Source organism: Bombina bombina, chromosome 5, assembly GCF_027579735.1.
Source record: "Bombina bombina isolate aBomBom1 chromosome 5, aBomBom1.pri, whole genome shotgun sequence".
NCBI classification, from domain to species: Eukaryota; Metazoa; Chordata; class Amphibia; order Anura; family Bombinatoridae; genus Bombina; species Bombina bombina.
This window is the reverse complement of record NC_069503.1, coordinates 271,772,083-271,796,967: the sequence shown is the minus strand read 5'-3', so window position 1 is coordinate 271,796,967 and position 24,885 is coordinate 271,772,083. Positions and strand designations below refer to the sequence as shown.

The 24,885-nt window shown below is 39.6% G+C and overlaps 1 protein-coding gene across 1 annotated transcript in view; it reads left to right on the top strand.

The window, feature by feature from the left end:
• Nucleotides 1–364: 364 nt before the first annotated feature.
• Nucleotides 365–24,885, top strand: part of DBF4 (DBF4 zinc finger) — a gene marked incomplete at its 5' end in the record, with an annotated part of 387,026 nt that continues 362,505 nt past the window's right edge. The window contains 1 exon segment of the mRNA XM_053713992.1: nt 365–440. Within this exon segment, the coding sequence (XP_053569967.1) occupies nt 365–440 (76 nt within the window).

The window sequence follows — 24,885 nt, the reverse complement described above, 5'->3', positions numbered from 1 at the left end:
CAAACACTTCTGGAAAAAGGTTAAGTTGCAAAAAAAATTAAACAATGTTTTCAGTGTATATTATAACTGACAGTTCACATATAAAGTTGGGCTATTTACATTCTCTTGAATACATTGTTGTTGAGAACATTTCCTTCCAGATAACTTGCTATTTAAAAAACCATGTGATCATTCAAAATCACATGTTCCCTTTTCAGATGTTGAGCAGATAGTTATGGTAAAACTGTTAACCTCACATAAGTGTTAGCTTTCCAAAATAGAATTGTCAGAATCTCACATATATGTTGCAGATTACATCCTTCAGTAATTATCAGATGATGGCTATATTTAAGGCTATTTAATGAAATTAATTTTGTATCTTCAGAAACAGGAATTTCTCCCCAAAAATAGTATATTGTACAACGCCTGGAACTGGGGTGTAAAGATACTTCATGTTGAAGGTAAGATCCTGCTAATTACTCAATAGCTTTTTAGAATACATTCTGTTCCAGAAAGATCAAAGTGCTCTTAGCAGATTTTTTTCGTAAAATGATGGTTCACAGTCCTCCAATATATATATTATATAACATATGGTATATATTTCCTGCCAGTAGGAGAGAACCTATATCAGATTAGTTTTGTTCTTGGCCTCGTAGAAGTTGGTTGGGAATAGATGTGTTTCCAGCTACTTGCTTATGGATTTAAATTTGGGAGGTTAGACCAATATGAGACCCCGAGTTCCTGGGAATTATCAGTCACAACGAAGACAGAAGAGAAACTTCACATCAGCTTAATGATACATGGACATAGGAATATCCTTTTATGTGCACAGTATTTCCCTGTGGGACTTCAGTTATAACTACCCTCAGGAGTCACAGGGACTCGTCCTTGGCCTCCCCCTGAGGCACACAGGTATTTCCTACTGCAATCCTCTGCAGTACCCAATACCTGCACTGGATGGGCTGTCTACTGGATACTGCTGCATGGACAAGGATTTCACATGCCTGGTAAGCAAGTGGAGTGGTGCTGCATAAGGCAATTGACTTTACACAGCACACACACAGCCCAGAGGCTATTTGTATGTACTCTGACACAGGTAAAGCATAGCTAGGGGACTTAGCTTACTCTCCTTATGACACACTTTTCTTTTACAAATATATGACGAGTCCACGGATTTCATCCTTACTTGTGGGATATTAACCTCCTGCTAACAGGAAGTGGCAAAGAGCACCACAGCAGAGCTGTATATATAGCCCCTCCCCTTCCCCCTCCACCCTCAGTCATTCTCTTTACCTGTGTTATACTAGGAAGACATGGTAAAGTGAGGTGTTAGTTTTAGTTTCTTCAATCAAGAAGTTTTATTTTAAATGGTACCGGTGTGTACTATTTTCCTCAGGGGGGTATGGAAGAAGATTTCTGCCCTGAGGTTTAATGATCTTAGCATTTGTAACTAAGATCCACGCTGGTTCCCACAAGACTTCTGAAGGTAACCATGAGACATCTTCAGTGTGGAGACCGGTTTCATGCTACAAGCAGCATTAAGGTATGTGCAGCCTTTTTTTCTGAGGAGACTTGGTGTATCAGAACTGGCTGGCATTATTTCCCTGTATGGGAATGGGGTAAGCAGTAAAACCTATTTTAATAAGAGGGGTGTTACTGGAGTCCCTATTTTATATTTATCATTAGTTGATATTTGGGCATTATGTGACATGGGAGACAATATAAAAAACTATGTTTTATGTTTCTTTCATGTAATTAGCAAGAGTCCATGAGCTAGTGACGTATGGGATATACATTCCTACCAGGAGGAGGGGCAAAGTTTCCCAAACCTCAAAATGCCTATAAATACACCCCTCATCACACCCACAATTCAGTTTTACAAACTTTGCCTCCTATGGAGGTGGTGAAGTAAGTTTGTGCTAGATTCTACGTTGATATGCGCTCCGCAGCAAGTTGGAGCCCGGTTTTCCTCTCAGCGTGCAGTGAATGTCAGAGGGATGTGAGGAGAGTATTGCCTATTTTGAATGCAGTGATCTCCTTCTACGGGGTCTATTTCATAGGTTCTCTGTTATCGGTCGTAGAGATTCATCTCTTACCTCCCTTTTCAGATCGACGTTATACTCTTATTTATATACCATTACCTCTGCTGATTCTCGTTTCAGTACTGGTTTGGCTTTCTACAAACATGTAGATGAGTGTCCTGGGGTAAGTAAGTCTTATTTTCTGTGACACTCTAAGCTATGGTTGGGCACTTTGTTTATAAAGTTCTAAATATATGTATTCAAACATTTATTTGCCTTGACTCAGAATGTTCAACATTCCTTATTTTTCAGACAGTCAGTTTCATATTTGGGATAATGCATTTAATTCAATCATTTTTTCTTACCTTAAAAATTTGACTCTTTTTTCCCTGTGGGCTGTTAGGCTCGCGGGGGCTGAAAATGCTTCATTTTATTGCGTCATTCTTGGCGCGGACTTTTTTGGCGCAAAAAATCTTTTACGTTTCCGGCGTCATACGTGTCGCCGGAAGTTGCGTCATCTTTGACGTTCTTTTGCGCCAAAAATGTCGGCGTTACGGATGTGGCGTCATTTTTGGCGCCAAAAAGCATTTAGGCGCCAAATAATGTGGGCGTCTTATTTGGCGCTAAAAAAATATGGGCGTCGCTTTTGTCTCCACATTATTTCAGTCTCATTTTTTCTTTGCTTCTGGTTAACTAGAAGCTTGTTCACTGGCATTTTTTCCCATTCCTGAAACTGTCATTTAAGGAATTTGATCAATTTTGCTTTATATGTTGTTTTTTCTCTTACATATTGCAAGATGTCTCACGTTGCATCTGAGTCAGAAGATACTTCAGGAAAATCGCTGTCTAGTGCTGGAACTACCAAAGCTAAGTGTATCTGCTGTAAACTTTTGGTAGTTATTCCTCCGGCTGTTGTTTGTATTAATTGTCATGACAAACTTGTTAAAGCAGATAATATTTCCTTTATTAATGTACCATTGCCTGTTGCAGTTCCTTCAACATCTAAGGTGCAGAATGTTCCTGATAACATAAGAGATTTTGTTTCTGAATCCATCAAGAAGGCTATGTCTGTTATTTCTCCTTCTAGTAAACATAAAAAATCTTTTAAAACTTCTCTCTCTACAGATGAATTTTTAAATGAACATCATCATTCTGATTCTGATGATTCTTCTGGTTCAGAAGATTCTGTTTCAGAGATTGATGCTGATAAATCTTCATATTTATTTAAAATGGAATTTATTCGTTCTTTACTTAAAGAAGTACTAATTGCTTTAGAAATAGAGGATTCTGGTCCTCTTGATACTAATTTTAAACGTTTAGATAAGGTATTTAAATCTCCTGTGGTTTTTCCAGAAGTTTTTCCTGTTCCTAATGCTATTTCTGAAGTGATTTCCAGAGAATGGGATAAATTGGGTAATTCAGTTACTCCTTCTAAACGTTTTAAGCAATTATATCCTGTGCCGTCTGACAGATTAGAATTTTGGGACAAAATTCCTAGAGTTGATGGGGCTATTTCTACCCTGGCTAAACGTACTACTATTCCTACGTCAGATGGTACTTCGTTTAAGGATCCTTTAGATAGGAAAATTGAATCCTTTCTAAGAAAAGCTTATCTGTGTTCAGGTAATCTTCTTAGACCTGCTATATCTTTGGCTGATGTTGCTGCAGCTTCAACTTTTTGGTTGGAAACTTTAGCGCAACAAGTAACAGATCATGATTCTCATAATATTATTATTCTTCTTCAGCATGCTAATAATTTTATTTGTGATGCCATTTTTGATATTATTATAGTTGATGTCAGGTTTATGTCTCTAGCTATTTTAGCTAGAAGAGCTTTATGGCTTAAAACTTGGAATGCTGATATGGCTTCTAAATCAACTCTACTTTCCATTTCTTTCCAGGGTAACAAATTATTTGGTTCTCAGTTGGATTCTATTATCTCAACTGTTACTGGTGGGAAAGGAACTTTTTTACCACAGGATAAAAAATCTAAGGGTAAAAACAGGGCTTATAATCGTTTTCGTTCCTTTCGTTTCAACAAAGAACAAAAGCCTGCTCCTTCATCCTCAGGAGCAGTTTCAGTTTGGAAACCATCTCCAGTCTGGAATAAATCCAAGCCTTCTAGAAAGGCAAAGCCTGCTTCTAAGTCCACATGAAGGTGCGGCCCTCATTCCAGCTCAGCTGGTAGGGGGCAGGTTACGTTTTTTCAAAGAAATTTGGATCAAATCTGTTCACAATCTTTGGATTCAGAACATTGTTTCAGAAGGGTACAGAATTGGTTTCAAGATGAGACCTCCTGCAAAGAGATTTTTTCTTTCCCGTGTCCCAGTAAATCCAGTGAAAGCTCAAGCATTTCTGAATTGTGTTTCAGATCTAGAGTTGGCTGGAGTAATTATGCCAGTTCCAGTTCCGGAACAGGGGATGGGGTTTTATTCAAATCTCTTCATTGTACCAAAGAAGGAGAATTCCTTCAGACCAGTTCTGGATCTAAAAATATTGAATCGTTATGTAAGGATACCAACGTTCAAAATGGTAACTGTAAGGACTATCTTGCCTTTTGTTCAGCAAGGGCATTATATGTCCACAATAGATTTACAGGATGCATATCTGCATATTCCGATTCATCCAGATCATTTTCAGTTCCTGAGATTCTCTTTTCTGGACAAGCATTACCAGTTTGTGGCTCTGCCGTTTGGCCTAGCTACAGCTCCAAGAATTTTTACAAAGGTTCTCAGTGCCCTTCTGTCTGTAATCAGAGAACAGGGTATTGTGGTTTTTCCTTATTTGGACGATATCTTGGTACTTGCTCAGTCTTTACATTTAGCAGAATCTCATACGAATCGACTTGTGTTGTTTCTTCAAGATCATGGTTGGAGGATCAATTTTCCAAAAAGTTCATTGATTCCTCAGACAAGGGTAACCTTTCTGGGTTTCCAGATAGATTCAGTGTCCATGACTCTGTCTTTAACAGACAAGAGGCGTCTAAAATTGATTTCAGCTTGTCGAAACCTTCAGTCACACTCATTCCCTTCGGTAGCCTTATGCATGGAAATTCTAGGTCTTATGACTGCTGCATCGGACGCGATCCCCTTTGCTCGTTTTCACATGCGACCTCTTCAGCTCTGTATGCTGAATCAATGGTGCAAGGATTACACAAAGATATCTCAATTAATATCTTTAAAACCGATTGTACGACACTCTCTAACGTGGTGGACAGATCACCATCGTTTAATTCAGGGGGCTTCTTTTGTGCTTCCGACCTGGACTGTAATTTCAACAGATGCAAGTCTCACAGGTTGGGGAGCTGTGTGGGGATCTCTGACGGCACAAGGAGTTTGGGAATCTCAGGAGGTGAGATTACCGATCAATATTTTGGAACTCCGTGCAATTTTCAGAGCTCTTCAGTTTTGGCCTATTCTGAAGAGGGAATCGTTCATTTGTTTTCAGACAGACAATGTCACAACTGTGGCATACATCAATCATCAAGGAGGGACTCACAGTCCTCTGGCTATGAAAGAAGTATCTCGAATTTTGGTTTGGGCGGAATCCAGCTCCTGTCTAATCTCTGCGATTCATATCCCAGGTATAGACAATTGGGAAGCGGATTATCTCAGTCGCCAAACGTTGCATCCGGGCGAATGGTCTCTTCACCCAGAGGTATTTCTTCAGATTGTTCAAATGTGGGAACTTCCAGAAATAGATCTGATGGCGTCTCATCTAAACAAGAAACTTCCCAGGTATCTGTCCAGATCCCGGGATCCTCAGGCGGAGGCAGTGGATGCATTATCACTTCCTTGGAAGTATCATCCTGCCTATGTCTTTCCGCCTCTAGTTCTTCTTCCAAGAGTAATCTCCAAGATTCTGAAGGAATGCTCGTTTGTTCTGCTGGTAGCTCCAGCATGGCCTCACAGGTTTTGGTATGCGGATCTTGTCCGGATGGCCTCTTGCCAACCGTGGACTCGCAAGGTCCTTTTTTCCATCAGGATCTCAAATCCTTAAATTTAAAGGTATGGAGATTGAACGCTTGATTCTTAGTCAAAGAGGTTTCTCTGACTCTGTGATTAATACTATGTTACAGGCTCGTAAATCTGTATCTAGAGAGATATATTATAGAGTCTGGAAGACTTATATTTCTTGGTGTCTTTCTCATCATTTTTCTTGGCATTCTTTTAGAATACCGAGAATTTTACAGTTTCTTCAGGATGGTTTAGATAAGGGTTTATCCGCAAGTTCCTTGAAAGGACAAATCTCTGCTCTTTCTGTTCTTTTTCACAGAAAAATTGCTATTCTTCCTGATATTCATTGTTTTGTACAGGCTTTGGTTCGTATAAAACCTGTCATTAAGTCAATTTCTCCTCCTTGGAGTTAGAATTTGGTTCTGGGGGCTCTTCAAGCTCCTCCGTTTGAACCTATGCATTCATTGGACATTAAATTACTTTCTTGGAAAGTTTTGTTCCTTTTGGCAATCTCTTCTGCCAGAAGAGTTTCTGAATTATCTGCTCTTTCTTGTGAGTCTCCTTTTCTGATTTTTCATCAGGATAAGGCAGTGTTGCGAACTTCTTTTGAATTTTTGCCTAAAGTTGTTAATTCCAACAACATTAGTAGAGAAATCGTGGTTCCTTCATTATGTCCTAATCCTAAGAATTCTAAGGAGAAATCGTTGCATTCTTTGGATGTTGTTAGAGCTTTGAAATATTATGTTGAAGCTACTAAGTTTTTCCGAAAGACTTCTCGTTTATTTATCTTTTCCAGTTCTAGAATAGGCCAGAAAGCTTCTGCCATTTCTTTGGCATCTTGGTTGAAATCTTTAATTCATCTTGCCTATGTTGAGTCGGGTAAAACTCCGCCTCAGAGGATTACAGCTCATTCTACTAGGTCAGTTTCTACTTCCTGGGCCTTTAGGAATGAAGCTTCGATTGATCAGATTTGCAAAGCAGCAACTTGGTCCTCTTTGCATACTTTTACTAAATTCTACCATTTTGATGTATTTTCTTCTTCTGAAGCAGTTTTTGGTAGAAAAGTACTTCAGGCAGCAGTTTCAGTTTGAATCTTCTGCTTATGTTTTTCTTTAAACTTTATTTTGGGTGTGGATTATTTTCAGCAGGAATTGGCTGTCTTTATTTTATCCCTCCCTCTCTCTAGTGACTCTTGTGTGGAAGATCCACATCTTGGGTAATCATTATCCCATACGTCACTAGCTCATGGACTCTTGCTAATTACATGAAAGAAAACATAATTTATGTAAGAACTTACCTGATAAATTCATTTCTTTCATATTAGCAAGAGTCCATGAGGCCCGCCCTTTTTTTGTGGTGGTTATGATTTTTGTATAAAGCACAATTATTCCAATTCCTTATTTTATATGCTTTCGCACTTTTTTTATCACCCCACTTCTTGGCTATTCGTTAAACTGAATTGTGGGTGTGGTGAGGGGTGTATTTATAGGCATTTTGAGGTTTGGGAAACTTTGCCCCTCCTGGTAGGAATGTATATCCCATACGTCACTAGCTCATGGACTCTTGCTAATATGAAAGAAATGAATTTATCAGGTAAGTTCTTACATAAATTATGTTTTTTTATTTTTGGCACTTAAAACTTATTGGTTTTATGCTTGAGGGTTATATTGTGTGTGTGTGTGTGTATTTTTACTTTAGTGCAAAACTGCATTTCCATGTGATGGTGTTTGGGCCTACTCCAACTTTTGACCTTAAGGGGCGGAGCCTATTTTGGGGCAATTTCTTCAGGCTTAGCAGCAGCAAACAGTAACTCGGTGGCTCCTGGTCTGAAGGGTTGGAAACTTGATTCGAAGTACCCTGGGGGCAGGTAGGCGAGGTGCAGAGTGTATTTTTTATCTATCTTTTGACTACATGTTGATATAAGTACTTCTAAAGCCTTATTTCTGCCCTTGCTTTTGGGTGCAGTAATTTTTGGATTAACCAACGATATTAAGTTAAATTTGGGAATAATTTAACGTTTTTTGTGCATTTTAGAAAAATTGTTCACTTTTTTCTTTTCTTAAAGGGACACTGTACCCAAAATTTTTCTTTTGTAATTCAGAAAGAACATGCAATTTTAAGCAACTTTCTAATTTACTCCTATTATCAATTTTTCTTCGTTCTCTGGATATCTTTATTTGAAAAAGAAGGCATCTAAGCTTGTTTTGGGTTCAGTACTCTGGACAGCACTTTTTTTTTTATTGATGAATGAATTTATCCCCCAATCAGCAAGGACAACCCAGGTTGTTCACCAAAAATGGGCCGGCATCTAAACTTACATTTTTGCATTTCAAATAAAGATACCAAGAGAATGAAGAAAATTTGATAAAAGGAGTAAAATAGAAAGTTGCTTAAAATGTCATGCTCAATCTGAATTACGAAAGGAAAAATTTGGGAACAGTGTCCCTTTAAAGGCACAGTACACATTTTTTCTAATGTTTATTTTATGCTATAAATAAGTGTTTAAACGACTTTTGTGGTATTACTAGTCTGTTCAACATGTCTGACATTGAGGTTTCTCATTGTTCTATGTGTTTAGAAGCTATTGTGCAACCCCCTCTAACATTGTGTATCTTTTGTACTGAAAGGGCTTTACAATGTAAAAAGCTTATTTTAAAGTAAGTGTGCCTAGGGATGATTCTCAGTCTGAAGAGAATCAGGATATGCCATCCAATTCTCCCCAAGTGTCACAACCTTTTATGCCCACACAAGCGACGCCTAGTACTTCTAGAGCGTCTAATTCCTTTACTCTGCAGGAGATGGCTGCAGTTATGTCAACTACCCTTACTGAGGTATTATCTAAATTACCAGTGTTGCAGGGTAAACGCAGTAGGTCAAGTATTAATGTAAATACTTAATCCTCTGATGCTTTATTAGCTATTTCCGATGTTCCCTCACAGTGCTCTAAGTTGGGGATCAGGGAATTACTGTCTGAGGGTGAAATTTCTGATTCAGGGAATGTTTTGCCTCAGACAGATTCGAATGCTATGTCATTTAAATTTAAGCTTGAACACCTCCGCCTGTTGCTTAGGGAGGTTTTAGCGACTCTGGATAATTGTGATCCTATTGTGATTCCTCCAGAGAAATTGTGTAAAATGGATAAATATTTGGAAGTTCCTACTTACACTGATGTTTTTCCGGTTCCTAAGAGAATTTCGGAAATTATTAGTAAGGAATGGGATAGACCAGGTATACCGTTTTCTCCCTCTCCTAATTTTAAGAAAATGTTTCCTATATCAGATACCATTCGGGACTCATGGCAAACGATCCCTAAGGTAGAGGGAGCTATATCTTCCCTAGCTAAGCATACTACTATACCCATTGAGGATAGTTGTGCTTTCAAGGATCCTATGGATAAGAAATGAGGTCTACTAAAGATATTTGTTAATCAGGGATTTCTTTTACAACCTACGGCTTGCATTGTTCCAGTAACTACTGCAGCAGCTTTTTGGTTTGAGGCTCTAGAAGAGTCTCTTAAGGTTGAGACTCCATTAGATGACATTCTAGATAGAATTAAGGCTCTTAAGCTAGCTAATTCTTTTATTACGGATGCCGCTTTTCAGATTGCTAAATTAGCGGCAAAAAATGCAGGATTTGCTATTTTAGCACGTAGAGCATTGTGGCTCAAATCTTGGTCTGCTGATGTGTCATCAAAACATAAGCTTTTAGCTATTCCCTTTAAAGGTAAGACCCTTTTTGGGCCAGAATTGAAGGAGATCATTTCTGATATTACAGGAGGTAAGGGCCATGCCCTACCTCAGGATATGTCGGTTAAAATGAGGGGTAAACAGAATAATTTTCGTTTCTTTTGGAAGTTTAAAGGAGGACCCCCCGCTTCTTCTTCCACAAAGCAGCATGAAGGGGTGGCCCCCGATCCGGGACTGGATCTAGTAAGGGGCAGACTTTCTTTCTTTGCTCAGGGTTGGGCAAGAGATGGTCAGGATTCCTGGGCACTAGAAATAGTGACCCACGGTTATCAATTGGAATTCAAGGATTTTCTCCCAAGAGGGAGATTTCATCTTTCAAAATTGTCTGGAAACCAGATAAAGAGAGAGGCGTTCTTACGCGGTGTAAAAGACCTTTCTTCTATAAGATACGAAGAGTCCACCGATTCATCCTTTACTTGTGGGATATTATCCTCCTGCTAACAGGAAGTGGCAAAGAGCACCACAGCAGAGCTGTCTATATAGCTCCTCCCTTGACTCCACCCCCCAGTTATTCTCTTTGCCTACACTAAGTAATAGGAAGGGTAAAGTGAAAGATGGGATAAAATGTTAGTTTTTAAATTCTTCAAGCAAGACTTTATTTTAAATGGTACCGGTGAGTGCTATTTTTTCCCAGGCAGCAGATGGATGAAGATTCTTGCCTGGAGACCGATGATCTTAGCAGTTGTTACTAAGATCCAGAGTAGTTCCCACAGAATGGCTAAGGAGTACTTAAGACACTTCAGTGTGAGGAACATTTTTCATGCTACAAGCATTGAGGTATGTTCAGTCATTTTTTTTCTGGAGAGACTGTGTTATTTCAGAATTGGCTGACCGTATCCCCATGAGGGAAGGGGTAAGCAGTAATCCTAATGTATAGAGAGGGGTATTACTGGACCTGTATATTGGGCTGTAAAAAATGGTTGACACTGATACCATGATGTTTGTGAGCAAACGATCCTATGTTGGGAGATAAAATAACGTTTTTGTGGCAAACGTTTTAATTTATTTTGGCAATGGAGGGTACACATGGCTTCGTTTAGACTTGGGTATATGAACCCACATGGCTATGATTTTAGACCGCTCTGGTGTGGTTATTGTTTAAGGCTAGATGGGCGGGGCCTATTTCCGCGCCTCAGTTGCGCAGTTGTATTCCCCATGCAAGCAGCAAGCTCCAGCTCCGGTGGGCCTTTCAGGAAAGTTTGGGCCTAATCGAAGGGTTAATCCAATTTTGCAGACCCCTGAGGGCAGTTAGGCGCCACAGCAGGGCTGTGGCAAGGTGCAGGTTTTTTTTTTTTTGCTTAATTATAACGTTTTCGGTATAACGTTTTTTGTCCTTAAGAGTTTAGTATTCCTTTTCTTGTGGTGCTATCTTAGCTGGCAAGTTGGGATACATTTATCATAAAATTGAGATAATTTTATAGTTTTAAAGCAGTTTTGGATAAATTGTATGCTTTTTTTTCTCTTAAGGCGCAGTACCGTTTTTTCAGATTTGTTATTTTTTTCACAAAATAAAGTGTTTTCAAGCCTGTTTGTGGTCATTACTAGCTTGTTTTTAACATGTCTGACATTGAGGAAAGCCAATGTTCCATGTGTTTAGAAGCCATTGTGGAACCCCCACTTTAAATGTGTCCCTCATGTACTGAAAGGGCCTTACATTGCAAAGAACATATTTTAGCTGATAAAAGTATCTCAGGATGATTCTCAGTCAGAAGAGAATCAGGTTATGCCATCTACTTCTCCCCAAGTGTCACAACCTTTAACGCCCGCCCAAGTGACGCCAAGTACTTCTAGTGCGTCTAATTCTTTCACCCTGCAAGATATGGTTGCAGTTATGTCTACTACCCTTACAGAGGTATTATCTAAACTGCCAGGTTTACAGGGTAAGCGCAGCAGGTCAGGTATTAAAGTAAATGCTGAGCCCTCTAATGCTTTATTGGCCATCTCCGATGTACCCTCACAGTGTTATGATTTGGGGGTGGGGGAATTGCTTTCTGAGGGAGAGCTTTCTGATTCAGGAAAGATGTTCCCTCAAATAGACTCAGATGTGACGGCCTTTAAGTTTAAGCTTCAACACCTCCGCTTGTTACTCAGGGAGGTCTTAGCGACTCTGGATGATTGTGACCCTATCGTCATCCCACCAGAGAAACTGTGTAAAATGGATAAATATCTAGAGGTCCCTACTTACACTGTTTTTCCAGTCCCTAGAAGAATTTCGGACATTGTTACTAAGGAATGGGATAGACTAGGCATTCCGTTATCTTCCCCCTCCTACTTTTAAGAAAACGTTTCCCATCTGAGTAGCCGTATCCGATATACCCTCACAATGTTCTGAAGTAGGGGTAAGGGATTTGCTATCTGAGGGAGAGATTTCTGATTCAGGAAAGACGCTCCCTCAGACAGATTCTGATATGGCGGCCTTTAAATTTAAGCTTGAACACCTCCGCTTGTTGCTCAGGGAGGTATTAGCGACTCTGGATGATTGTGATCCTATTGTGGTCCCAGAGAAATTGTGCAAAATGGACAGATACTTAGAGGTTCCCGTTTACACTGATGTTTTTCCAGTCCCTAAGAGGATTGTGAATATTGTTACTAAGGAGTGGGATAGACCAGGTATACCGTTCGCTCCCCCTCCTGTTTTTAAGAAAATGTTTCCCATATCTGACACCATTCGGGATTCGTGGCAGACGGTCCCTAAGGTGGAGGGAGCTATTTCTACTCTCGCTAAGCGTACAACTATACCTATTGAGGACAGTTGTTCTTTCAAAGATCCTATGGATAAAGAATTAGAAGTGCTTCTAAAGAAGTGGTTTATTCATCAGGGTTTTCTTCTGCAACCTATAGCGTTCCAATAACTACTGCAACAGCTTTTTGGTTTGAGGCTCTAGAGGAGTCTCAAGGTTGAGACCCCATTAGATGATATTTTGGATAGAATTAAGGCTCTCAAGCTAGCAAATTCTTTTATTACAGATGCCGCTTTCCAAATGGCTAAATTAGCGGCTAAGAATGCAGGCTTTGCCATTTTAGCGCATAGAGCGTTATGGCTTAAGTCATGGTCTGCTGATGTGTCATCTAAATCCAAGCTTTTAGCTATTCCCTTTAAGGGTTATTCAGGCCTGAACTAAAGGAGATCATTTCTGACATTACTGGAGGTAAAGGTCATGCCCTTCCTCAGGACAAGACAGTTAAAAAGAGAACCAAACAGAATAATTTTCGTTCCTTTCGAAACTTTAAAGGCGGTCCCTCTACTTCCTCATCTGCTCCAAGCAGGAGGGGAACTTTGCTCAATCCAAGTCAGTCTGGAGACCTAACCAGACCTGGAATAAAGGTAAACACGCCAAGAAGCCCGCTGCTGCTACCAAAACAGCATGAAGGGGTAGCCCCCGATCCGGGACCGGATCTAGTATTGGGCAGACTTTCTCTCTTCGCTCAGGCTTGGGCAAGAGACGTTCAGGTTTCATGGGTGTAATCTGCGCAGTTCCAAAATTAGAACAAGGGCAGGGGTTTTACTCCAATCTGTGGTTCCCAAAAAAGAGTGAACGTTCAGACCGATTTTAGATCTCAAAACTCTAAACAAATTTCTCAGAGTCCCATCGTTCAAGATGGAGACCATACGAACAATTTTACCTATCATCCAGGAGGGTCAATATATGACTACCGTGGATTTGAAGGATGCGTATCTTCACATTCCTATCCAAAAAGATCATCACCAGTTCCTCAGTTTCGCCTTCCTGGACAAACATTACCAGTTTGTGGCCCTTCCTTTCGGGTCTGCCACAGCTCCCAGAATTTTCACAAAGGTGCTAGGGTCCCTTCTGGCGGTTCTAAGACTGCGGGGCATAGCAGTGGCGCCCTATCTGGACGATATTTTGATTCAGGCGTCAACTTACCATCTAGCCAAATCTCACACGCACATCGTGTTGGCTTTTCTAAGAACTCACGGGTGGAAAGTGAAAATAAAAAAAGAGGTCACTTGTTCTTCTGACAAGAGTTCCAATCCTAGGATCTCTGATAGACTCGGTAGACATGAAAATTTTTCTGACGGAGGTCAGAAAATCAAAGATCTTAACCACTTGCCGAGCACTTCATTCCATTCCTCGGCCATCTGTGGCTCATTGTATGGAGGTAATTGGACTAATGGTAGCGGCAATTGACATAGTTCCGTTTGCTCGCTTACATCTCAGACCACTGCAGCTGTGCATGCTCAGACAGTGGAATGGGGATTATGCGGATTTATCTTCGCGGATAAATCTGGATCCAGAGACTCTCTTCATTGGTGGTTGTCACAGGATCATCTGTCCCAGGGAATATGCTTCCGCAGGCCAGCATGGGTCATAGTGACGACAGACGCCAGCCTCTTGGGCTGGGGTGCAGTCTGGAATTCCCTCAAGGCTCAGGGTGTGTGGAGTCAGGAGGAGTCCCTACTACCAATAAATATTCTGGAACTGAGAGCGATATTCAACGCGCTTCAAGCGTGACCTCAGCTGGCTTCGGCCAAATTCATAAGATTCCAGTCGGACAATATCACGACTGTTGCATATATCAATCATCAAGGGGGAACAAAGAGTTCTCTAGCGATGATAGAGGTTTCCAAAATAATTCGATGGGCAGAGACTCACTCTTGCCATCTATCAGCAATATATATCCCAGGAGTGGAGAACTGGGAAGCGGATTTTCTAAGTCGTCAGACTTCTCATCCGGGGAGTGGGAGCTTCATCCGGAGGTGTTTGCAAAATTGATTCATCAATGGGGCACACCAGAATTGGATCTGATGGCATCTCGTCAGAATGCCAAACTTCCTTGTTACGGGTCCAGATCAAGGGATCCTCGAGCAGTACCGTGGTCGTTCAACCTGGCTTATGTGTTTCCTCCTTTTCCTCTCCTACCTCGTCTGATTGCCAGAATCAAACAGGAGAGGGCTTTGGTAATCTTGATAGCGCCTGCGTGGCTACGCAGGACTTGGTATGCAGACCTGGTGGAAATGTCATCTCTGCCACCGTGGAAACTGCCACTGAGACAGGACCTTCTCATTCAGGGTCCGTTCCAACATCCAAATCTAGTTTCTCTGCAGCTGACTGCCTGGAGATTGAACGCTTGATTTTATCTAAGCGGGGATTCTCTGAGTCGGTCATTGATACCTTGATTCAGGCTCAAAAGCCTGTCACTAGGAAAATTTATCATAAGATATGGCGTAAATATCTTTATTGGTGCGAATCCAAAGGCTACTCATGGAGTAAGATCAGGATTCCTAGGATTTTGTCCTTTCTCCAAGAAGGATTGGAGAAGGGGTTATCAGCTAGTTCCTTAAAGGGACAGATATCTGCTTTGTCAATCTTACTACACAAGCGTCTGGCAGATGTCCCAGACGTTCAGTCTTTTTGTCAGGCTTTGGTTAGAATTAAGCCTGTGTTTAAACCTATTACTCCTCCCTGGAGTTTGAATTTAGTTCTTCGAGTTCTGGAAGGGGTTCCGTTTGAACCTATGCATTCCATAGATATTAAACTATTATCTTGGAAAGTTCTGTTTTTGGTTGCTATTTCTTCTGCTCGAAGAGTTTCTGAGCTTTCAGCATTACAGTGTGATTCGCCTTATCTCATATTTCATTCTGATAAGGTGGTTTTACGTACCAAACCTGGGTTCCTTCCTAAGGTTGTTTCGAATAAGAATATTAATCAGGAAATTGTTGTTCCTTCCTTGTGTCCTAATCCTTCTTCGAAGAAGGAGCGTCTGTTACATAACTTGGACGTGGTCCATGCCTTAAAGGCACAGTCTACCGTAGAATTGTTATTGTTTTAAAAGATAGATAATCCCTTTATTACCAATTCCCCAATATGGCAAAACCAACAGTTATATTAATATACTTTTTACCTCTGTGATTACCTTGTATCTAGGAACCTTCTTCCAGCCCCCTGATCAGATGACTGTGACTGTTTATTATCTATTGTCTTAAATTTAGCATTGTTTTGTGCTAAATCTTAAATAACCCCCTGTGCCTGAACACAGTGTTATCTATATGGCCCACGTGTACTTTCTGTCTCTTTGTGTTGAAAAGAGATTTAAAAAGCATGTGATAAGAGGCAGCCCTCAAAGGCTTAGAAATTAGCATATGAGCCTATCTAGGTTTAGTTTAAACTAAGAATACCAAGAGAAAAAAGCAAATTTGATCATAAAAGTAAATTGGAAAGTTGATTAAAATTAAAAGTCCTATCTGAATAATGAAAGTTTAATTTATACTAGACTGTCCCTTTAAACTTTTACTTACAGACAACTAAGGATTTCTGTCAATCATCTTCATTATTCATTGTTTATTCTGGAAAGCGTAGGGGTCAGAAAGCTACGGCTACCTCCTTTTTTTTTTGGATGAGGAGTATCATCCGCCTGGCATATGAGACTGCTGGACAGCAGCCTCCTAAAAGAATTACGGCTCATTCTACTAGGGCTGTGGCTTCCACATAGGCTTTTAAAAACGATGTATCTGTGGAACAGATTTGTAAGGCTGCGACTTGGTCGTCCCTTTACACTTTTTCCAAATTTTCCAAATTTTATACTTTTGCTTCTTCTGAGGCTATCTTTGGGAGAAAGGTTCTTCAAGCAGTGGTGCCTTCCGTTTAGGTTCCTAAGAAAACTAAATTTATGCTTACCTGATAAATTACTTTCTTTTACGATATGACGAGTCCACGGCCCTCCCTGTTATTTTAAGACAGTTTTATTTTATTTTTTGTAAAACTTCAGTCACCTCTGCACCTTTTTAGCCTTTCCTTTTCCCTTCCTATAACCTTCGGCCGAATGACTGAGGGTGGAGGGGAAGGGGAGGGGCTATATATACAGCTCTGCTGTGGTGCTCTTTGCCACTTCCTGTTAGCAGGTGGTTAATATCCAACAAGTAAGGATGAAATCCGTAGACTTGTCATATCGTAAAAGAAAGTAATTTATCAGGTAAGCATAAATTTAGTTTTCTCTTGTAAGATGTATCGAGTCCACGGATTCATGCATACTTGTGGGGTATTCTCCTTCCCTACAGGAAGTGGCAGAGAGAGCACCCACAGCAGAGCTGTCTATATAGCTCCTCCCTTAGCTCCACCCCCCAGTCATTCTCTCAGCCTGTTTAACTGCTAGGAAGGGCACGGTACTGAGATGCTCTAGCAGTGCCCTGGTCCTTCAATCTGGCCTATGTATTTCCACCGTTTCCTCTCCTCCCACGTCTGGTTGCCAGAATCAAGCAGGAGAGAGCTTCGGTGATTCTAATAGCACCTGCGTGGCCACGCAGGACTTGGTATGCAGACCTAGTGGACATGTCATCGGTTCCAACGTGGACTTTGCCAATGAGTCTGACTGCTTGGAGATTGAACACCTGATTCTATCAAAGCGTGGTTTCTCTGAGTCGGTCATTGATACCCTGATTCAAGCTAGAAAGCCTGTCACCAGGAAGATCTATCATAAGATTTGGCGCAAACATTTTTATTGGTGTGAATCCAAGGGTTACTCATGGAGTAAGATTAGGATTCCTAGAATATTGTCCCTTCTCCAAGAAGGATTGGAGAAGGGATTATCAGCTAGTTCCTTAAAAGGACAAATATCGGCTTTGTCTATTCTTTTACACAATCGTCTGGCAGATGTCCCAGACGTTAGAGGCAAATGGAAGATATTATTATTAATGTCTCTAACTCCACTATGCAACCAAACTAAACCAAAAAACCTAGAGAAATTGGTAATAGATTATGGAGACAATAAAGAAAGCATGGTTGCGCCTGTAACTATTAACCTTTAAATGAGTAAAATAGAAAAGTCTAAAAGTGGATTGTACAGTTCTAAACTATATTCAAACCAAAATATGTAATATGAATAAATGTATGTTAAAACTTCATCAATGACTATACAAAGATACGGTTAAATCAATATAATTTTATTCAATAAAATATCCCTTAATTCTATTAAAATATAAATAAATGCAATACTAAATGAATCATTTAAAGACTGGCCAGTCTAACAAAAACGGAATAATCAAATCTAATTTAAAAAAAAAAAGAAAATAATCAAAATATATCTTATTTTTAAATATATCTTATTTTTTAATAAAAGAGTCAGTATATTGCATCAGTAACCATCAGGGAACCATTCGAGCAATATCCAACACTAATTCAAAAATAAATATATTTATAAATTCATAAATAATGAGAAAAAAAAACATAATTTATGTAAGAACTTACCTGATAAATTCATTTCTTTCATATTGGCAAGAGTCCATGAGCTAGTGACATATGGGATATACAATCCTACCAGGAGGGGCAAAGTTTCCCAAACCTCAAAATGCCCATAAATACACCCCTCACCACACCCACAATTCAGTTTAACGAATAGCCAAGCAGTGGGGTGATAAAGAAAGGAGTAGAAAGCATAAACAAAGGAAATTTGGAAATAATTGTGCTTTATACAAAAAATCATAACCACCATAAAAGGGTGGGCCTCATGGACTCTTGCCAATATGAAAGAAATGAATTTATCAGGTAAGTTCTTACGTAAATTATGTTTTCTTTCATGTAATTGGCAAGAGTCCATGAGCTAGTGACATATGGGATATCAATATCCCATATGTCACTAGAGAGGGAGGGAATAAAAAAAAAAAGAAGCCATATTTCGCTGAAAAAATTAATCCACAACCCAAAAAAATAAGTTTATTTTCATTTTTGAAAGAAAAAAACTTAAATCAAAAAGCAGAAGAATCAAACTGAAACATCTGCCTGAAGAACTTTTCTACCAAAAACTGCTTCCGAAGAAGCAAATACATCAAAACGGTAGAATTTAGTAAATGTATGCAAAGAAGACCAAGTCGCCGCTTTGCAAATCTGATCAACTGAAGCTTCATTCTTAAAAGCCCACGAAGTGGAGACTGATCTAGTAGAATGAGCTGTAATTCTCTGAGGCGGGGCCTGACCCGACTCCAAATAAGCTTGATGAATCAAAAATTTCAACCAAAAATTTCAACCAAGAAGCCAATTTCAACCAAGAAGCCAAGTTTTCTTGGGGACCATCATAGATTCCCTATCTATGAAGATTTTTCTGATGGAGGTCAGAAAAGCAAAGATTATCTCTTCTTGTCTTTCACTGAGACTGAAGGAGCCGGCATGCTGCGTCCAATTTTAAACGTCTCTTGTCTGTTAGATTCAGTGTCCATGACTCTGTCTCTATCTGGAAGCCTAAAAAGGTGACCCTTGTCTGAGGAATCAAGAAACTTTTTGGTAAATTGATCCTCCAACCATGTTTCCGAAGAAACAACACTAGTTGATTTGTGTGAGATTCTGCAGAATGTAAAGACTGAGCTAGTACCAAGATATCGTCCAAATAAGGAAACACCGCAATACCCTGTTCTCTGATTACAGATAGTAGGGCACCCAGAACCTTTGAAAAGATTCTTGGAGCTGTTGCTAGGCCAAATGGAAGAGCAACAAATTGGTAATGCTTGTCTAGAAAAGAGAATCTCAGAAACTGATAGTGTTTTGGATGAATCGGAATATGAAGGTATACATCCTGCAAGTCTATTGTGGACATAAAATGTCCTTGCTGAACAAAAGGCAGAATAGTCCTTATAATCACCGTCTTGAAAGTTGGTACTCTTACATAACAATTCAAAATTTTCAGATCCAGAACTGGTCTGAACAAATTTTCTTTCTTTGGTACAATGAATAGGTTTGAATAAAACCCCAAACCTTGTTCCTGTGGAGGAACTGGCATGATTACCCCTGAAGATTCCAGGTCTGAAACACACTTCAGAAAAGCCTGAGCTTTTACTGTATTTACAGGGATGCGTGAGAGAAAAAATCTTCTCACAGGAGGTCTTACTTTGAATCCTATTCGATACCCTTGAGAGACAATGCTCTGAATCCAATTATTTTGGACAGATTGTATCCAAAAATCCTTGAAAAACCTTAATCTGCCCCCTACCAGCTGAGCTGGAATGAGGGCCGCACCTTCATGCGGACTTAAGGGCAGACTTTGGTTTCCTAAATGGCTTGGATTTATTCGAATTTGAGGAAGGCTTCCAACTGGAAGCAGATTCCTTGGGAGGAGGATTGAGTTTTTGTTCCTTATTCTGACGAAAGGAACGAAAACGGTTAGAAGCCTTAGATTTACCCTTAGGTTTTTTATCCTGAGGCAAAAAAACTCATTTTCCTCCAGTGATAGTTGAAATAATAGAATCCAACAAAGAACCAAATAAATTATTACCTTGGAAAGAAAGAGATAGTAATCTAGATTTAGATGTCATATCAGCATTCCAAGATTTAAGCCACAAAGCTCTTCTAGCTAATATAGCTAAAGACATGGATCTAACATCAATTTTGATAATATCAAAAATGGCATCACAAATAAAATGATTAGCATGTTGCAGTAAGCGAACAATGCTAGATATGTCAAAATCCAATTAATGTTGCGCTAAATTTTCCAACCAGAAAGTTGATGCAGCTGCAACATCACCCAAAGAAATAGCAGGTCTGAGAAGATGACCTGAATATAAATAGGCCTTCCTTAGATAAGATTCAAGCTTCCTATCTAAAGGATCCTTAAAGGAAGTGCTATCTTCCATAGGAATAGTGGTACGTTTAGCAAGAGTAGAAATAGCCCCATCAACTTTGGGGATCTTTTCCCAAAACTCTATAGATTTTGCTGGTAAAGGATACAATCTCTTAAACCTTGAAGAAGGAATAAAGGAAGTACCTGGCTTATTCCATTCCCTAGAAATCATATCAGAAATAGCTTCAGGAATGGGAAAAACACCTGGGGAAACCACAGGAGGTTTAAAAACAGCATTTAAACGTTTATTAGACTGAACGTCAATAGGACTGGTTACCTCAATATCCAAAGTAATTAACACTTCTTTTAATAAAGAACGCATATACTCTATTTTAAATAAATAAGTAGATTTGTCAGTGTCAATATCTGAGGAAGGATCTACTGTTTCAGATAGATCCTCATCGTAAGAGGATGAATTATTATGTTGTTGGTCATTTGAAATTTCATCAGCTAAATGAGAAGTTTTAAAAGACCTTTTACGTTTATTAGAAGGTGGAAATGCAGACAAAGCCTTCATAATAGAATCAGAAACAAATTCTTTAAAATTCATAGGTATATCATGCACATTAGAAGTTGAAGGAACTGCAACTGGCAATGTATTATTACTGATAGAAACACTATCTGCATGTAAAAGTTTATCATGACAACTATTACAAATGACATTCGGTGGAATAATTTCTACAATTTTACAACAAATGCACTTAGCTTTGGTAGAACCGATGTCAGGCAGCAATGTTCCAGCAGAAACTTCAGAGGCAGGATCAGATTGGGACATCTTGCTCAATGTAAGAGAAAAAACATATAAAGCAAAATTATCTATTTCCTTAAATGACAGTTTCAGGAATGGGAAAAAATGCAAAAGCATAGGCATCTTGATAGAAAAGAAAGCAGGAGGCAAACAACAATGGGGTATTGAAATAATGAAAAAAATTTGACCGGAAATGACACACTTGCGTCGCTAATGACGCCACCGTGTGAAAGGTCTCCGCATCACATATGACGCCGGAAATGTCGAAGTTGCGTCAAAAATATATTTTTCCGCGCCAAAAAAGTTTGTGCCAAAAATGACGCAATAAAGTCCAACATTTGACGCACCCGAGGGCCTAACACCCGCAATTGCAAAAAGTAATCAAATTGAAAAAAAGACTAAACCCCAGGTAAGAAATAAATTTCTTAAAGTGTTTATATTCCCAAATATGAAACTGACAGTCTGCAGAAGGAAATACATGAACCTGACTCATGGCAAATATAAGTACAATACATATATTTAGAACTTTATATAAATTGCATAAAGTGCCAAACCATAGCTGAGAGTGTCTTAGTAATAAAAACATACTTACCCAAAGACACCCATCCACACATAGCAGATAGCCAAACCAGTACTAAAACAGTTATTAGTAGAGGTAATGGTAAAATTGAGAGTATATCGTCGATCTGAAAAGGGAGGTAGGAGATGAATCTCTACGACCGATAACAGAGAACCCATGAAAAAGACCCCCGTTAGAGAAATCATCGTATTCAATAGGTGATACTCCCTTCACTTCCCTCTGACATTCGCTGTACTCTGAGAGGAATCGGGCTTCAACAATGCTGAGAAGCGCATATCAACGTAGAAATCTTAGCACAAACTTACTTCACCACCTCCATAGGAGGCAAAGTTTGTAAAACTGAATTGTGGGTTGGGTGAGTGGTGTATTTATGGGCATTTTGAGGTTTGGGAAACTTTGCCCGTCCTGGTAGGATTGTATATCCCATATGTCACTAGCTCATGGACTCTTGCCAATTACATGAAAGAAATGTTATTCTCAAATTGATACAATTAAAATTAATACTCTAAAAATATATACAGCAAAAGGGCAGGCTATCTTATGTGACTACTATTTTTAACAGATATGGGTATCTAAAACACTTTTGGTCCAGTTAAAATAGTGAATAAATGAATCCGTATGACTTTGAAAATAGGGGAAGGCAAAGAATTTTTCTAATCATTTAGTTTCTCCAATATGTTAAGTCTCACAAATATTCTTCAGCAGGTACCGGTAAATGCTACTTTAAAGTGCTTTTTATCAGAACAGAGTCAGTGGACTCAGATGTCCCAGACGTTCAAGCTTTTAGTCAGGCTTGGTTAGGATCAAGCCTGTATTTAAACCTGTTGCTCCGCCATGGAGCCTAAACTTAGTTCTTAAAGTTCTTCAGTGGGTTCCTATTGAACCTATGCATTCCATAGATATTAAGCTTCTATCTTGGAAAGTTTTGTATTTAGTAGCTATCTCTTCGGCTCGAAGAGTTTCTGAGTTATCTGCTTTACAGTGTGATTCACCTTACCTTGTTTTCCATGCAGATAAGGTGGTTTTGCGTACCAAACCTGGGTTTCTTCCTAAGGTTGTTTCTAATAGGAATAACAATCAGGAGATTGTTGTTCCTTCACTGTGTCCTAATCCTTCATCAAAGAAGGAATGTCTGTTGCACAATCTTGATGTGGTTCCTGCTTTAAAGTTCTACTTACAAGCAACTAAAGATTTCCGTCAAACATCTTCATTGTTTGTTGTTTATTCTGGTAAACGGAGACGTCAAAAGGCTACGGCTACCTCTTTCCTTTTGGCTGAAAAGCATCATCCGTTTGGCTTATGAGACTGCTGGCCAGCAGCCTCCTGAAAGAATTACTGCTCATTCTACTAGAGCAGTGGCTTCCACATGGGCTTTTAAAAATGAGGCTTCTGTTGAACAGATTTGTAATGCGGCGACTTGGTCTTCGCTTCATACTTTTTCCAAATTATACAAATTCGATACTTTTGCTTCTTCGGAGGCTGTTTTTGGGAGAAAGGTTCTACAAGCAGTGGTGCCTTCCGTTTAAGGTACCTGTCTTGTCCCTCCCTTCATCCGTGTCCTAAAGCTTTGGTATTGGTATCCCACAAGTATGGATGAATCCGTGGACTCGATACATCTTACAAGAGAAAACATAATTTATGCTTACCTGATAAATTTCTTTCTCTTGTGATGTATCGAGTCCACGGCCCACCCTGTCTATTTAAGACAGGTAGTATATTTTTCTTTAAAGAACTTCAGTCACCACTGCACCCTATAGTTTCTCCTTTTTCTTCCTAGCATTCGGTCGAATGACTGAGGGGTGGAGGTAAGGGAGGAGCTATATAGACAGCTCTGCTGTGGGTGCTCTCTCTGCCACTTCCTGTAGGGAAGGAGAATATCCCACAAGTATGGATGAATCTGTGGACTCGATACATCACAAGAGAGAGAAATTTATCAGGTAAGCATAAATTCTGTTTTTTTCAGGTCCCTACTTACCCTAATCTTATCAGGGACATAGCCAGGTAACACTGTTGCCCTTCATGGCCCTCTTGCAGCTCTAGGGAAATATTTATGGCACTTTCTTTCATGTAATTAGCAAGAGTCCATGAGCTAGTGACGTATGGGATATACATTCTTACCAGGAGGGGCAAAGTTTCCCAAACCTCAAAATGCCTATAGATACACCCCTCACCACACCCACAATTCAGTTTTACAAACTTTGCCTCCTATGGAGGTGGTGAAGTAAGTTTGTGCTAGATTCTACGTTGATATGCGCTCCGCAGCAAGTTGGAGCCCGGTTTTCCTCTCAGCGTGCAGTGAATGTCAGAGGGATGTGAGGAGAGTATTGCCTATTTTGAATGCAGTGATCTCCTTCTACGGGGTCTATTTCATAGGTTCTCTGTTAACGGTCGTAGAGATTCATCTCTTACCTCCCTTTTCAGATCGACGATATACTCTTATTTATATACCATTACCTCTGCTGATTCTCGTTTCAGTACTGGTTTGGCTTTCTACAAACATGTAGATGAGTGTCCTGGGGTAAGTAAATCTTATATTCTGTGACACTCTAAGCTATGGTTGGGCACTTTGTTTATAAAGTTCTAAATATATGTATTCAAACATTTATTTGCCTTGACTCAGAATGTTCAACATTCCTTATTTTCAGACAGTCAGTTTCATATTTGGGATAATGCATTTGAATCAATCATTTTTTCTTACCTTAAAAATTTGACTCTTTTTTCCCTGTGGGCTGTTAGGCTCGCGGGGGCTGAAAATGCTTCATTTTATTGCGTCATTCTTGGCGCGGACTTTTTTGGCGCAAAAAATCTTTTCTGTTTCAGGCGTCATACGTGTCGCCGGAAGTTGCGTCATTTTTTGACGTTCTTTTGCGCCAAAAATGTCGGCGTTCCGGATGTGGCGTCATTTTTGGCGCCAAAAGCATTTAGGCGCCAAATAATGTGGGCGTCTTATTTGGCGCTAAAAAATTTGGGCGTCGCTTTTGTCTCCACATTATTTCAGTCTCATTTTTTCTTTGCTTCTGGTTACTAGAAGCTTGTTCACTGGCATTTTTTTCCCATTCCTGAAACTGTCATTTAAGGAATTTGATAAATTTTGCTTTATATGTTGTTTTTTCTCTTCCATATTGCAAGATGTCTCACGTTGCATCTGAGTCAGAAGATACTTCAGGAAAATCGCTGTCTAGTGCTGGAACTACCAAAGCTAAGTGTATCTGCTGTAAACTTTTGGTAGCTATTCCTCCGGCTGTTGTTTGTATTAATTGTCATGACAAACTTGTTAATGCAGATAATATTT